This window comes from Haliotis cracherodii, unplaced genomic scaffold (genome assembly GCF_022045235.1).
Source record: "Haliotis cracherodii isolate W230 unplaced genomic scaffold, xgHalCrac1.p SCAF_1, whole genome shotgun sequence".
Lineage (NCBI taxonomy): Eukaryota > Metazoa > Mollusca > Gastropoda > Lepetellida > Haliotidae > Haliotis > Haliotis cracherodii.
In genome coordinates, this window is record NW_027266264.1 from 406,745 (window position 1) to 423,273 (window position 16,529).

General features: G+C 40.3%; 1 protein-coding gene across 1 annotated transcript in view; it reads left to right on the top strand.

The window, feature by feature from the left end:
* Window positions 1–4,991, top strand: part of LOC139470987 (protocadherin Fat 4-like) — an 83,565-nt gene extending 78,574 nt beyond the window's left edge. The window contains exons 25-29 of the mRNA XM_071253302.1: window positions 485–772; window positions 974–1,276; window positions 2,161–2,540; window positions 2,738–2,799; window positions 3,608–4,991. Of these exons, the coding sequence (XP_071109403.1) occupies window positions 485–772; window positions 974–1,276; window positions 2,161–2,540; window positions 2,738–2,799; window positions 3,608–3,660 (1,086 nt within the window). The 3' untranslated portion in view covers window positions 3,661–4,991. The remainder of the gene's footprint in view (window positions 1–484; window positions 773–973; window positions 1,277–2,160; window positions 2,541–2,737; window positions 2,800–3,607) is intronic.
* Window positions 4,992–16,529: the final 11,538 nt, after the last annotated feature.

Here is a 16,529-nt window from a genome sequence, read left to right on the forward strand (position 1 = left end):
ATCTTAACTACACTTTTGTCTTGACTATGCTTTTGTGTTTACTTTACTTTTGTTTTGCTTACTTCTGTCTTCACTACACTTTTTTCCTTATAACTTTTGTCTTCGCTACACTTTTATCTTCACTACACTTTTGTCTCCACTACACTTCACTATGCTTTTGTGTTTAACATGCTTTTGTTTTCCTTACTTCTGTCTTCACTACACTTTTGTCCTGATTACTTTTGTCTTTACTACACTTTTATCTTAACTACACTGGTCTTCGCTACACTTTTCTCTTCACTGCAGTTTTGTCTTCACTACAATTTTGTCTTCACTACAATTTTGTCTTCATTACGCTTTTGTCTTCACTGCACTTTTATTTTAAATACACTTTTGTTTTCACTACACTTTTGTCTTCACTGCTTTTTTCTTCTCTGCTCTTTTGTTTTCAATGTGAGTGAGTATTGCGTAACGCTGCACCAGTAATCTTACACCTGCATTTCAGGACCAAGTGAACCACTGTGTCAAATTAGGCTGCGGTGGCTTCGACCCAGACTTCGGCGACGTTGACAAGTGGAAGTGGACGATCACTGATCCAGCCAAGTACAAGGACTCGTTCACCATCAGTGGCGCCGACTGTACTCTGTGTCTCAGGGCAGCGATCGAGCTGGACCCTGAACTGAGAGACAAGAAGGCAGACAAGGAACTGATTGATCTAAAGGTCGAGTTCGTAGATAAGGGCGACCTTCCCACAGAAAAGGTCAAGTTTGACGTCGCCGTGACAGTGTTGGAGGTAGCTGCATCGTCATTGGTTTAATAACATGTTCCAACCTTATGTCCAAAATGTTTAACATTGAAACGAGTATGATGATCAAGTAATACAAAACATAAATCTAACAGCGTGATTTCATCCCAGTCCTTCCTATATCAAGACTAAACACACCGATATACTGTAATATGCTTGTAGGCTTATACATGAATGCTCAATGCCCAGGTGAACGACAACGACCCCATATTCGAGATGCCAAGTTACTTTGGCCAAGTGTTTAACACAGATTTAGAAGGGAAAGAGATCATCGCCATGGTAGCTGACGACCTGGACGCGCTCACGAACGGGATGTTCACATGTAGAGCCAAGCAGTGCGATGCCGCCCTGGACGGATATATCACCGTTGGTGCCGACTGCAAGGTCCGACTCTCCAGCTCAATGGCTACTGGGTTTGTTGGAGGGCAGAACTTCAAGTGTGACGTTGAAGTCATTGACAATGGGAATCCTCAAAGGAAGAGTGAAACTAAGGTACGTTTTATTATCTGTTTAAACTATATGTAATGATCCCCCACCAATGTGATGCTCACACAACGTGGAGTATAGCCGCTCTTGTATGTGTACTCCTCTACTGGATGTGTACCTCACCTGTAACCACGGAACCAGTGCGGCAAATCGAGCTGCAAATCACGGTAGTATTGCTTGTGCGTCTCAAACATTGAAGTATCGGTTGAGTCTCATTCTGTAAACATGGCAGCATTGGATGTGTCTCTGTCGGTAACCATTGTTGCATTGTGTCTCTGTCGGTAACCATGGTAACATATCAAACAGACTTCCATTACAGATTCATAGATAGAGCTCTTTATACCAAAAAAGAATTATTGAAAATGAGGTTAACTAATGATGATGTATGCTCTTTTTGTGTCTCTGTGAATCTGCAAAATTATACCATGTGTATGTGGAATGCGTTTTTGTAAAATAATTTTGGTTAAAATTGAAATGTACCTAAACTCAAAACTTGCAGATGATATTTATATATTCTTGATAAGTTATTTTCCTACAACAAAAACAACCATATACTTCTTCTTGCAAAAGAAATACATTCATCAGTCAAGTATTAAGAAAACCCCATCATGCTTTCCTTTCTTCATAAACACATTGAAAGATGTATACAAAATCGAAATAATTATCGCAATGGAAAGTAGTAGTATATATAGATTCGACAGAAAATGGAAGGAAGCCTACTTTTTATGATTTCACAGTCAATCAATATATGTACATACCCATATCTGATCACTTATATACCTCATGTACCAATGTTACATTTGTCTACTTAATTGAAATAAAAATATATTTTTTTTAAAAGAAAAAAGAAAAGAAGAAGAAACATGGTAACATATTTTGTATGTTTCCAGCTGGACCTGCAATACGTACTTGTAACCACACTGCCACCACCACCAACCGAGACACCAGATCCTAATGCAAATGCCAATGCTAACGCAAATGCCAATGCTAACGCTAACGCTAACGCTAACGGTAACGCTAATGCAAATGGCAACATAGCAGGTGGTGCCAATGGAGCCCTCAGCTTATTGTCCAACTCGGCAAATTCCGGTTCAGGCTCCAATGGCTTCTCCTCGCTGAGCCCGGGAGCCATGGCGGGATTGATCTGTGGAGCCGTGGCTATAGGTGGCGCTCTGACGGCGGCGGCCGTTGTAGGTGGGATCCAGGCCAAGAAGCGATGTGCGGCCAAGAACCGGAACAAGCCGAGCACACGGAGATACAATGTCAACTCGTGAGTATAGCAATGCTATCCAAACATAATAGTCCTGAAACACAATCCATGGTATCTTGGAATTAGCTACTTAAAAGGGTGTATTAGTTGTTAAAGCGATGCAGATATACTATGTATAAACAGCGCTGTTGTTCACGTTCTTTGTGCTTGTAATAACGTCGAAGTGTTGTGACCTCCCATCTTCCCACTACTTCCAGGCGTGAGTCAACGATCAAGAATAACCGTGTCAGCACAACCTCCAGTGTCAAACTCAACATGCGTGAGTACTGAACATCCTGCTGCACATGCCTCTCTATGATTACCACGCTTGTATATGATAACCATGCTTCTATATGACGACTGTGCTTCTATATGATTATCATGCTTTTATATGATTATCATGGGTTTTTTATGATTATCATGCTTCTATATAATTACCACGCTTCTATATGATAACCACGCTTCTATATGATAACAATGCTTCTATATGATAACCATGCTTTTATGTGATTATCATGCTTCTATATGATTACCACGCTTCTATATAATAACTATGCTTCTATATGATTACAATGCTTCTATATGATAACAATGCTTCTATATGATAACCATGCTTTTCTATAATTATCATACTTCTATATGATTATCATACTTCTATATGATTACCATGCTTCTATATGATTACCATGCTTCTATATGATTACCGTGCTTCTATATGATAACAATGTTTCTATATGATAACCATACTTCTATATGATTATCATACTTCTATATGATTATCATAATTCTATTTGATAACCATGCTTCTATTCATTATGATGCTTCTATTTGATTCCCCTGTTTCTATAAGATTAATGCTTGTGTGTGATTAATGCTTCTGTACGATTAACACTTCTATATTGTCACCGTACTTCTTTATAATTACCAGGCTTCTATATGATTACCACGCATCTATAGGATAAGAATGCCTGTCTCTCAGGAAGTGTCAAGTGCAGTCCTATATTAACTTATAACGAATAAACCGTTCTGTTGTTATGTGCTGTGTTTTCCAGTGGTGATCTGTTAAGACTTTATTTCCTTTGTTTCAGTGAATGATCCCGGTGTTGGGAAAACACAGATCACGCCTGTCTACTACCGCTAGCCACACGTTACTGTCACCGTTACACACGGATGTCCATGTGTTGTCAACAGTCTGTAGAACTATATATTCATCCCCATGTTACTCTATGTAAATGCAGTAAGTGCAGTTGTCTATAACAATTAATAATCCCATTTTAGGATGAAGTAATCATCCTTGCATTCCGTACGATCCTTTGTATTCTCCACAATTATCAAGGTAGTTTCAAAACTGGTAATTAGTTACTTGTATCATGCATCCGTATGGCATGTCTTCCCTGATGCTATAGACCCACGGAAACCCCTTCAACGTGCCTATCCTCGTGTAAAGGTGATGGAATAGAGTTTCCATATATATAAATCGGGATGTTTTCTGAAATAAGTTCCATGGGACGTGTTGAACAGAATCTATTGTGTTTTGTGCCCTGAAGCCATTGAGTATCATCCAGGCCCTGTCTAGGAAGTGTATCAACCAGGCCCTGTCTAGGAAGTATATCAACCAGGCCCTGTCTAGGAAGTATATCAACCAGGCCCTGTCTAGGAAGTATATCATCCAGGCCCTGTCTATAATGTATATCAACCAGGCTCTGTCTAAAAAGTATATCAACCAGGCTCTGTCTAGCAAATATCATTCAGTCCCTGTCTTCGACGTATATCATGAAGACTGTCTAGGAAGTATATCATCCAGACTGTCCAGAAAGTATATCATCCAGGCTCTGTCTTCGACATATATCATGAAGGCTGTCTAAGAAGTATATCATACAGGCTCTGTCTTCGACGTATATCATCCAGACTGTCTAGAAAGACAGACAGACATGGTGGCGATAGGCAGGTAGAGACACACGTCCTTGGAGATATGCTGGCGATAGGCATGCAGAGACACACGTCCTTGGAGGTATGCTGGCGATAGGCAGGTAGAGACACACGTCCTTGGAGGTATGCTGGCGATAGGCAGGTAGAGATGAGGGGTGTTTCAATAGGTTGCGGTCGAAGTAAGACGATGAAGGGAGTGCGAAGATATTCGTTTGGTTTGATGAATGTTTTCTATTATGTTCTGTTAATTACTGTGCTTTCACAGTGGCTTAATGAAGTGAATGCTCCATTTAGTCATTGAATATTAAACCTTCACACACAATTTGGTTTTAAGAAATGCCTGCACTTCGCAACCCTTTTGAAATAGTATCGAACTTTTAAAATATAGCAGTGTATGTATACAGATACATGATTCAATTTATTATCATGTATCACATGATAGTGTTAGCTACTTCTGAAATGTGCCAAATGTGTAGATGACTGTGATATCTGTATCTATGTATTTATGTTGTATTTTACTTTCTGTTTAAATAAATGCATGGCAATTAGTGAATTCTGAGTGTGTTTCTAAACATTGCAAACCAAAGCACCCATGCATCGAGCGATCTTAACCCCCAGTACTAACTGCTGGGTACGCCGTCTCAACTCCTTGAGCCAACTGCTGGGTACGTGATCTCAGCCTCTAGTGCCAACTGTTAGGTGCGTGATCTCAACCTCTACTGCTAACTGCTGGGTACGCGATCTCAACCCCCAGTACTAACTGCTGGGTATGGGGTCTCAGCTCCTTGAGCCAACTGCTGGGTACGCGATCTCAACCCCCAGTGCCAAATGCTGGGTACGCGATCTCAACCCCTTGTACCAAATGCTGGGTACGCGATCTCAACCCCTAGTGCCAAATGCTGGGTACGCGATCTCAACTTCTAGTGCCAACTGATGGGTAGACGATCTCAACCTCTAGTGCCAACTGTCAGGTGCGTGATCTCAACCTCTACTGCTAACTGCTGGGTACGAGATCTCAACCCCCAGTACTAACTACTTGGTTCGCGATCTCAAACCCCAGTACTAACTACTTGGTTCGCGATCTCAAACCCCAGTACTAACTACTTGGTTCGCGATCTCAAACCCCAGTACTAACTACTTGGTTCGCGATCTCTAACCCCAGTACAAACTACTCGGTTCGCGATGTCAAACCCCAGTACTAACTACTTGGTTCGCGATCTCAAACCCCAGTACTAACTACTTGGATCGCGATCTCATCCCCTATTACTAACTGTTAGGTGCGTGATCACAACCTCTACTGCTAACTGCTGGGTACGCGATCTCAACCCCTGGTACTAACTGTTATGCGCATGATCTCAACCTCTACTGCTAACTGCTGGGTACATGATCTCAAGCCCTAGTACTAACTGTTAGGTGCGTGATCACAACCTCTACTGCTAACTGCTGGGTACGCGATCTCAACCCCTGGTACTAACTGTTATGTGCGTGATCTCAACCTCTACTGCTAACTACTGGGTACGTGATCTCAAGCCCTAGTACTAACTGTTAAGTGCGTGATATTAGCCTCTAGTGCCAACTGCTGGGTACGCGATCTCAACCTCTAGTGCCAACTGCTGGGTATGCAATATCAACCCCTAGTGCCAACTGCTGGGTACGTGATCTCAACCCCTAGTGCCAACTGCTGGGTACGTGATCAAACCCCAGTACTAACTACTTGGTTCGCGATCTCAAACCCCAGTACTAACTACTTGGTTCGCGATCTCAAACCCCAGTACAAACTACTTGGTTCGAGATCTCATCCCCTATTACTAACTGTTAGGTGCGTGATCTCAACCTCTACTGCTAACTGCTGGGTACGCGATCTCAACCCCTGGTACTAACTGTTATGTGCATGATCTCAACCTCTACTGCTAACTACTGGGTACATGATCTCAACCCCTAGTACTAACTGTTAGGTGCGTTATGTTAGCCTCTAGTGCCAACTGTTGGGTACGCGATCTCAACCTCTAGTGCCAACTGCTGGGTGCGCGATCTCAACCCCTAGTGTCAACTGCTGGGTACGCGATCTCAACCCCTAGTGCCAAATGCTGGGTACGCGATCTCAACACCTTGTGCCAACTGCTGGGTACGCAGTCTCAACTTCTAGTGACAACTGCTGGGTACGCCATCTCAACCCCTAGTGCCAACTGCTGGGTACGCCATCTCAACCCCTAGTACCAACTGCTGGATATGCGATCTCAACCCCTAGTGCCAACTGCATGCCGATTATTTGCCATCTTGTGTCGTTTAATATTCGCCTTCGTGCCATGGTCACACAATGTCATGGAATAACTGTTTAAAACCGAGCTTAAGAAGGCAATTTTAACGTTTGGACATACTGCATTTAGATATACTCGAGAGTAGCCTGCTGTACGGGCACACCATGCATGAAACGTGAGCCTTCGTCACGCATCACTGAGTACATCATCTCGAGAAAACATAATTCTTCATGTCATTTAATTTTCTGACTGTTACAAATATTGGGACGAAACAATAATAAAATATATAAGGGTGTGCTTAACTTTTTTCTTTGTGTATATGTTAGATATCTAACTGGTTTTACTTGTTATTCTGCTCAAGTAAAACAGCTTGAGACAGACAGCTAAAACAGCAACAAGGCAAAGAAAGACGTTACTATAATATTTACAAAATTGTACTGAAATCAACTCGGCCACATTAAGGTCGTCCGTCAACACAACCTGGGAATGTTAAGGGGGGTCCTCCGTCATCACAACCTGGTTTTGTCAAGGTCCTCCGTCATCACAACATGGGCTTGTCAAGGGCCTCCATTAGTTAAAACAGTACATGTTATTGTCCCCTATCAACACAACCTGGGAATGTTAAGGGGGTCCTCCGTCAACCCAACCTGGGCTTGTCAAGGTCCTCCGTCAACATAACCTTGGCTTGTCAAGGTCCTCCGTCAACACAACCTGGGCTTGTCGAGGTCTTCCATCAACACAGCCTGGGCTTGTCAAGGTCCTCCCTCAACACAACCTGGGCTTGTGGAGGTCCTCCATCAAGACAACCTGGGCTTTTCGAGGTCCTCCATCAGTTAAAACAGGACAAGTTAATGTCCCCCATCATTACAACCTGGGCTTGTCGAGGTCCTCAATCAACACAACCTGGGCTTGTCAAGGTCCTCCGTCAACACAACCTGGGCTTGTCGAGGTCCTCCGTCAACACAACCTGGGCTTGTCAAGGTCCTCCGTCAACACAACCTGGGCATGTCAAGGTCCTCCATCAACACAACCTGGGCTTGTCAAGGTCCTCCATCAACACAACCCTGGCTTGTCGAGGTCCTCCGTCAACACAACCTAGGCTTGTCGAGGTCCTCCGTCAACACAACCGGGGCTTGTCTAGGTCCTCCATCAGTTAAAACAGGACAAGTTAATGTCCCCTATCATTGCAACCTGGGCTTGTCGAGATTCTCCATCAACACAACCTGGGCTTGTCGAGGTCCTCCATCAACACAACCTAGGCTTGTCGAGGTCCTCCATTAGTTAAATCAGGACATGTTAAGGTCCCCTATCAACACAATCTGGGCATTGTAAGGTGAAGGACATATTTACAAACATTTGTCTAAGTTACGATATCATTGATAACACAAAACACAACGAACATAAGAATGGCGTTTAGTGTTAAGCATGACGTCACACTCGGCGGTAGATAAGCGTCAATATGAACTCTCTTTGTTGACAAGAAAATGTTTCACGCCCCCCATGTCCCCTGCTATCCTGCTGTAGGAACTCCTTACTGTCACATACTCGACTAGACTAAACACAATGTTTAAGCATATACACTGCCATACTTTGTTTCAATCCCTTCTCGGCGTTATCCGCACCATAGAGTTGATGAACTTTATCATGATAGAATTAATTTGATCATGATAGGGTCAACCAATAATTCATCGATTTTGCCCTTCACCATTTTTCAAATTATCTTATAATATACTGAACCGCAAAAGAAACGTCACCATGGATAGATATATGAGAAACTTCATTTGTCCAAACACTGTAAACATACTTTGAGACATATTAAAAAGCTGAAACTTGGCAAAACTGATCATCAAGGTTGAAATTAAAGTGTCAATTGTTCTTAAAGTGAAACACAACACTACTCTCTGAGAAAATGGCATCACAAGTCAGTATCGCCATGTGCATTGATAACTGCCGTGCAACGTCGATACATGGAATGGATGAGGCGGTTGATGAAGGCCATAGGCACTTGAGCACACACTCTGAGGAACGCCTGACGCCGTTCAGCTGCAGTTGTCGGCCTTGGTCGGACGTCCCACAGGTACTCCATCAATCAATCTTTATTCATGGTACTTATGAGGTCAAAGGCCTATAGTACATTGGGGCGTGTTACAAATTCATACATTTTCTTAGTTTCATGGCATGATAAATGAACATTGATACATTTCTAATAGTTTCTGTATAATCACAAGTCATTAATTTACAAAATTTGTTACCGTTTTGGTTGCGGTAGAAATAGTTATTTAGATATTTTGCTCTTAAATCTTTATACACTGGACATACACATAAAAAGTGATATTCATCTTCAATACAATCAGTTTTACAAATCCTACAAAGTTAGTAATAGATAAGGTTCTCGTATTATAGTAGTCTTAAATGTAGTGTAGTAATTTGCTTTTCTAGAACTGGACAAAGAACCATGCCATTTTTGAATGTACATATCTTTTTAGGTCTTTGTCAAACGGGAGAAGAAATGTTGTGGCATATCTACATGTTGCTGTAACCAAATACAACCATATCCACATTCGTATAACATGTTTTTAACTTTTGATGCCCAATTTTGTTTCCCATGGTCTGTCGTAGAGAAGCATCATATCATAACATTTTCTTGGGTATCTTGAAGATGGCATATTTAATAGCTTGACCCAGTATTTAATAACCTTTAAATAACTATTGATATACTTGGGAAACCGTCCCCATTCACCATATACCCTTGCGTTTTCTGTGCTAGATTTTACCCTCAAGAACCTTTTACATGCTTATAAATGTATTTTCTCAATAACATCCAAATGTTCTAGGCCCCAAAATTTCTGATCCATACAATAGAATCGGGCTTATTTTTGTATCAAATATTTTAAAATAAACATCATATGTAACATTGTCCAGAACTCTAAGACTTTGTAATATGCCTACAAAAAATGTCTTGGCTTGCAATGAAATGTTATGTGCATTCCTTGGCCAAGTTAATCTACTTGTAAAACACAAGCCTAAAGCCATTTTTCTTTTCTGGATATGTTACCACCATTTTTAAAAACTACAACTTTGGTTTTATCCATATTTACAGTAAGTTTTGACCCGTCACAATAACTCTCTAATACATGTATTTGCATTTGCAGGCCAGGTATTATGCTCAAGAACATGACTATATCGTCAGTGAAAAGAAGCAGAAATAATTGAATAGTTTCGGGGTGCAGTTGTATTCCATCAGTGCAATTCTTTTGGATTTGATATGCTAAATCATTTATGAAAAAGGAAAATAAGAAGGGACTTAATATACACCCTTGTCGGACACCATGCTACTTACAAACTTATCCGATATGGCGCCATTGTTCCGGACACACCCCTTCACGTTTTTATATAGAGAGCACAATAACTTTCCAATTTTACTAGTTAGCCCATGTCTTTGAAAGAGTGACCACAAGTTTTCCCTTTTCACAGAGTCAAAAGCTTTTGCAAAATCTACGAATACAGCATATAGCTTCCCTCGTTTCACTGATAGATATCTCTGAATTATAGAATATAGGATAAAAGCATTGTCAGTGGTGGAGTATCCTTTTCTAAAACCTGCTTGTGACTCACTTATTTTATCCTAAGAATCCGCCCAGAAAACAAGTCTCTTATTAATAATTGAAGTAAATATTTTACTGAATGTACTTAGGAGAGTTATGCCTCTACAATAATTAACATCGCTTCTTGTGCCCTGTTTGTGAAGAGGAACAATGATGCTAACTGTCCAGTTCTCTGGAAAATATGATCTCTCTAAAAGGATATTTAAAAAAAGTTCCAAATACGATATCAAAATATCTGAGGAATGTTTAAAAAACTCTGCTTTCACATTATCATTTCCAGATGCCTTATTATCTTTAAGGTTGAATATGCTGTCAATTATTTCCTCTTTAGATATTGGACATTCAAGAATATCATCTGTTACACTGTCAATTTTATATTTGTTGAATTCCATGTCAAATAGATTGTTATCGTCATGGCTAAATGGAACTGAAAACAGTTCCTGGAAATGCTCAAACCAGGCTTGAATATCAATGTCATTTTTGCAATATCCATTTGGTTTAATGGCTTTTAGCGATGACCAAAATGTTTTAGAATTATCTATGCTTGATTCCAACAGTTTCTGTTTTTGTTCGAAATATTCTGTCTTTTTTTTCTTACAAACATCGTTGTACTGATTTCTTACTCTATCATAGTCGGTTAGTGATCCTCTGTCCTTATTCTTTCTAAAATTATTTAAAAATCTACATCGTTCCTTTTTACGTAGCTGGCATTTACAGCCCTTATTCATTTTCTTCATATCAGATGCAGCAATAATAACAGCTTTAGTAATATACCCAATACTTGCCTGTGACCTCTCGGGTGCACAAACGTGCCGATCCGAGCTCTACATGCTTCTACGGATATTCCCATAGTGCTGGATGTTCTTCTTGATGTATATCTGTACCACAAAGTTGATTTTTTCAAATTAGTTTCCTCTCTGAATTTGAAACACACCCGTATGTCAAGGGAGGTAAGTCACTGTCCTTAATGGGATTTAAATCGTGACTGCGGGCAGGCCACTGCATGGTTCTGATGCCATTCTGCTGGAGGAAGTCTCTTGCTGCTTTCGCAGTGTGGGCACGGGTGTTACCATGCTGCTCGTGGTTGCAGCGACGTGCCAAATGAGGTATGGCGTGTTGTCTCAAGACTTGATCATTGCATCGAGCTGCTGTGACACCATTGCCTCTCTCTGGTCCGATGTTCATGAAGACCACAGGGCCGACCCTCTGTGCAAGATTAATTCCAACCCAAACCATGATTCTCGGACAACCCCACGAGTCTCTATCAACAACACAAACATCCGAATAACATTCCCCACGGCGTCGCCAGACTCTCTCTCTCACTGCCATCTGCTGTTGAGATACAGTAACGGCTCTCGTCTGAGAAGACGACTGTTCTCCACTGCTTGTGGCGCCAATGCTGGTGCTGTGTTGCCCACTGAAGTCGGTCCCGGCGATGACGAGGTGTCAGAATGGGTCCTCGGTGTGGCCTATGACAGTGGAGGTGTCTGCTCGTCAATTGGCGACGCACATTATCTGCACTACTGTGTCGCTGGTGTACCCCATGGTCTGTCGAGCAGTTTCCACAGCAGTTACAAACCGATTTTGAAGATGCTATATCACAATCTGGCGATTCTGACGTCGGGTGTACCATTGCTGGAGCCTGTATATGGTCCTTGCGTGGAATTGAAATGCATTTGCTTCTCCCCGGGCGGTTTGCCCAGCTTGCAATCGTCCAAGGGCTTGGAGTCACTGATTTCTTGTCAATCTTGGCATGTGGTAGCAATTTAATAACTAATGAATGTTATCCGATCTAGATGGATTTTTATAGGGCAAGAAATGGGGGCACGCATGTGCATTTCAATTTGCACGGAACTCACGTGCATCGGGTTACCATGACCGTTGCCTTGATGCGTTTAGGCGATCAGTTTTATTGTTTTTTGTCAGCAAATTTCATTTTTCCGGGCAAGGTAATGATAAATTTTAGAATCCACAGTGAGACACGATTGAAAAACACAGATGCGGAGTTAGCTCCCTTACTTCACAAGTATAGGTGAGTTCAGCAATAAGCTGCCTTAGGTAACATGCTCGTATGATGATTTGTAAGGGAAGTACTATGTACTTATAACATATTCATTCGTTTCAATGAGGGTGAACTGGTCAGTTACATAATATGATTGCTATAACTTTAGCCGACTGGTGATTTTTGGAAAAGAACTTCTTGCAACTTTTTTTTCTTTACAGTTTTCTTTACACTAAACACATGTAGTATGCAAGTGTGACAATTACATATTTTGAATATTTCTTGTATTTCCCCTTTTAAGTATAATTCATGTACATAATAAAATGCAGTTTTAGTCATCATATTTTATTGCTCAGCCTACTTTAAACACTTAACTATCAGTCACAGCACTCTTACTGCATGGTTAGTTTGTGAATGTCACACCCTGTGCACTAATACAATAGCCTCAGCCCTCTCCCTACTCGAGCCCTCTTGTCTGTATGGCCAGCTTGGGTACTTAGCCATGCTGTATGCTGGACACCAAAGAAGGGTTGTGGTCACTCCACATAAACCTTGCAAAGTTATATCGGTAATGGTAGCTCTACCGCAACTCCACTGGAGCCAGATTTATACCTCAATACCTATACTACAGGGGTAATTATTTTTATGGAAAACCGATGATGCACACCAATAATCGTCATGAGACTAAGCTAAATTGTATTGATAAAGGGTTCTGGCTCACCACCACCCGAGCCATTCCCGAAACCAAGCAATGCTTTTATGATATAACTTTTAATAGGTAATGGTGGCTCTCCCGCAACTCCACTGGAGCCAGATATACCCTAATACCTATACCCCAGGGGTAATTTTTACATGCAAAAAACATGATGCGATTCAACGATCACCTGGCTCTAAACTAAATTGTGATGAAAATATTCTCTATTATTTTTCTCATATGCATACCGTTATTTTGAAGAAAGTGAAATGCAACATTTTTACTAAGTTCTTTGTTCATTTTACTAGGAGACCAGACTGTATAATCTTCTTTGAAATTGGGAAGAAACAATTGATAACTGTATTTGGATTGTAACATCACTGACATAATATATACCTTGAGGCAAATCTCGGCATTTGATAATTTTGTCCTGGAGCATAAAAGCTTTGATAGCTTTTTCAAGTTCTTCCTTTTTTGGCTTGTGATTCCCCATTATTAGAGACTTATGTGGGAAATAATCTAAATGAATGTGCGATCCAATCAAGGAAACAATCTATTCTTAATCTCCAACCAGTTCTGTGGTTTTGGCACGGAATAACTGACTTCACTAATGTCACTGGTTTTACGAGAATTTGAACGAATCTCCTCCTTCATGGAGTTGTATTTGGTGACTTCTGACAACACTAAACAAAACTCCTCATCGAATATCTTACAATCAGCCAGTGCTGTTGAAATATGATCCTCAATGCTATTTCACTTTGTTTCGGTGAGCACACAAATACTGTCATGTTTTAATGCTTTCTTTTGCAACCTACAAGAAATAACTCCGGTCGCTACTTCCATGCCATGTATGATAGGCGCTGTGATTATAGTTGATAATAAACCAACACCGGCTACACCAGGTCCCATGCTAGCTGTTACAAGGGCAGTGTCCACTCCGTTGAGAGCATTCACATATCTGTGATACTTTTTTATATAATCCAAGTTTCAACTCCCTCTCATTCTCTATTCGATGTTTTGTGTCACTTATTTGATATAATCGAGAGCCATCAACAGTATCCATCCTTTCAGATGCTTCATCAAGCACCGGCTATAAACCCATAATATATATTATGGCACACGAATGTTTAAATTGTTGGCTGATAATGACTTGAGAGTATACATCAGCCCGATTAGATGTATATTATATGGCATAAATATCTTAGTAAATGAAATGCTTTCACTTTTATTAACTTGAACCCCCTGTATGATCCCACTATTCATTATCTTAGTTAAATAATGTCTTTTACCCATCATCACATATGGTGGGGCAATAACATATTCAGTAGCCACTCGATTTTTACTTCAGCCATAACCAATTTATTCTCATCATTGCGAGTAAGATTGTATGAGGTGTTTTTATGGGAACTGTTAAGATTGACATTATTCAACATTCTTAAATTAAGTGCTGTTCCTGTATATACAACTGGTTTCCGCTTGTATACATTATCTTGTAAGTGTAAAGCATATAACTTGCCATCGGTACCGGGTTTATTGAATCCTTCTGTGTCTCCAAGATCAGAAAGCGCAATTGTATTACATTGTCTAAGGTTATGTATTCCAGGGCCTGAAGAATCAACAATTATTTATAATATGGAGTGTTACACTCAAATATCCTATATGTACAAGTTGATTTTTTACATCTAATACAGAAATTTCTGGATCTGTGATAATACCCCGCTTTAACTTTTAACACTGCAATGATGAGAAAGATTCCATTCTGCCACCATCATATTTTTCATCTTTGACTGGAATAGCTCTTAGCAGAGTTGAAGGACTTTCGAGTTGAATATTAATATTATCCGTTGTACTTATCTGATCAAGATGGATGCACAACTCTTAATAGGGAACTATATTGGGTTATTTAACTCCATGCACTGTTGTGTCGAATATCACTTCTCTTCTTATAAATCCAAGCGTATTTGCTAAGTCCCTGTCAAGATTTATAGAATGTGCTCCACTGCTTAAAATCAGCACCCCATTCGACTCATTTTATGTGAGACTTGCTCCCAAAGGCTGTAAATTTCATCATTGAGAAAGCATATGCTGTAATACCCATCAGATATAATGCTACGGTCTAGTAATAATTTATCATTACCTCTCGCAGCACTTATAATCGTCCACCGCGGGTAATACGTTATATCTCAGAGAGTAACTTGAAGTTGTCCAGCCGAGTTGTCGATAGCATGAAGCAGTTGAATAGACTGGCCATTTGTTATTCCCAGGAGTGTAACATACATATTAAATGTACAAAGATACTATATCATAACTTCAACATGGGAGGTGCTAATACCGAGTGTAGTATCGAAGCAACTTACCTTACGAACCAGTTGATTTTAGTAAGAGTCTTCAGTGCTAAGTTTTTTGTTCAGTTTCCTGATATCTTCCACAATCCAATGCAATTTTGTCAAAACCAGTTAAACTTTGCCATATGGTGTCAAACAACAGGATGTGGTGTATTTCTTTATGCTGCAGGCTTTAAACTAAATAAATCTGTAAATCATTTCACGTGTACTATCAGATTCGACGTATACTTAAAGAAATTAGTGCTCCATTACTGCAGGATCATGCATGGAATTCCTCAAATAATTCATACAATAGGTTCGCATATGAGCGTACTTTTCAGGAATTTTATGTTTCTATGAGTAAAGATTGGCGTCTGCATGTAGTTAAACATGGTCTAGGTATTCCGTACACTGGTGCACACTCTGTAAAAGAAGTCAGTGATGAATTACTGAAAAGAGGTTGGCTTCTTCCGAGCTTTGCTCTCTCGAGTAACGAGTGGAGAGACGATCGTATGAACTTTAAGGGTGTTAATGGTGTTGCTTTCACCGTCCAAAAGGTTGAACAACCACAAGATGTCAAAAATGCTTGGAATGAATTCTTTATGATAAAACAGAAAATAGTTTTACTAACCCAGGAGTTGTAAGAGTAAATGAATCAATAAGAACTTGTATGGGCAATTCTTGGTGCGCAATCACAAACACTAACAGGAATAATTGGTTCTGGGATGGTGCTCAATGCGCAAATATAGTTTGTTGCAAACGTAGAGGATGCCATTGCTTCACCAGTTGACATACCATCTTCTATAAAGCATTATCAAGATGTATTACAGTACGCTCAATCCAAAGTAGACTATGTTTTTGGGGCAGGACTACCCCATGTCTCCAAGTAATATGGAAATTGAGATCGGCCAAGTGATAGGTTATAATAATAAAATTGTGGTTGCTCCTGATAAACAAAAACCAGATATAAATTCAGATATTAACACCGAATTGATAATGCAAAAAAACACAGGCGAAACAGGAATAGTCAAGACACAGTCATCTACTGTAACAGAAGTGCAACAGCCACAAGTTGTAAAACCACATATTGCCACCAAAATTCAACAACATATCGATGATAGTAGGTTGAGTCATGGTGAGTTTACTCATGATTTGGATAATTAGTCTTTAGCGGATATATACAACAGCCCGGCAATTG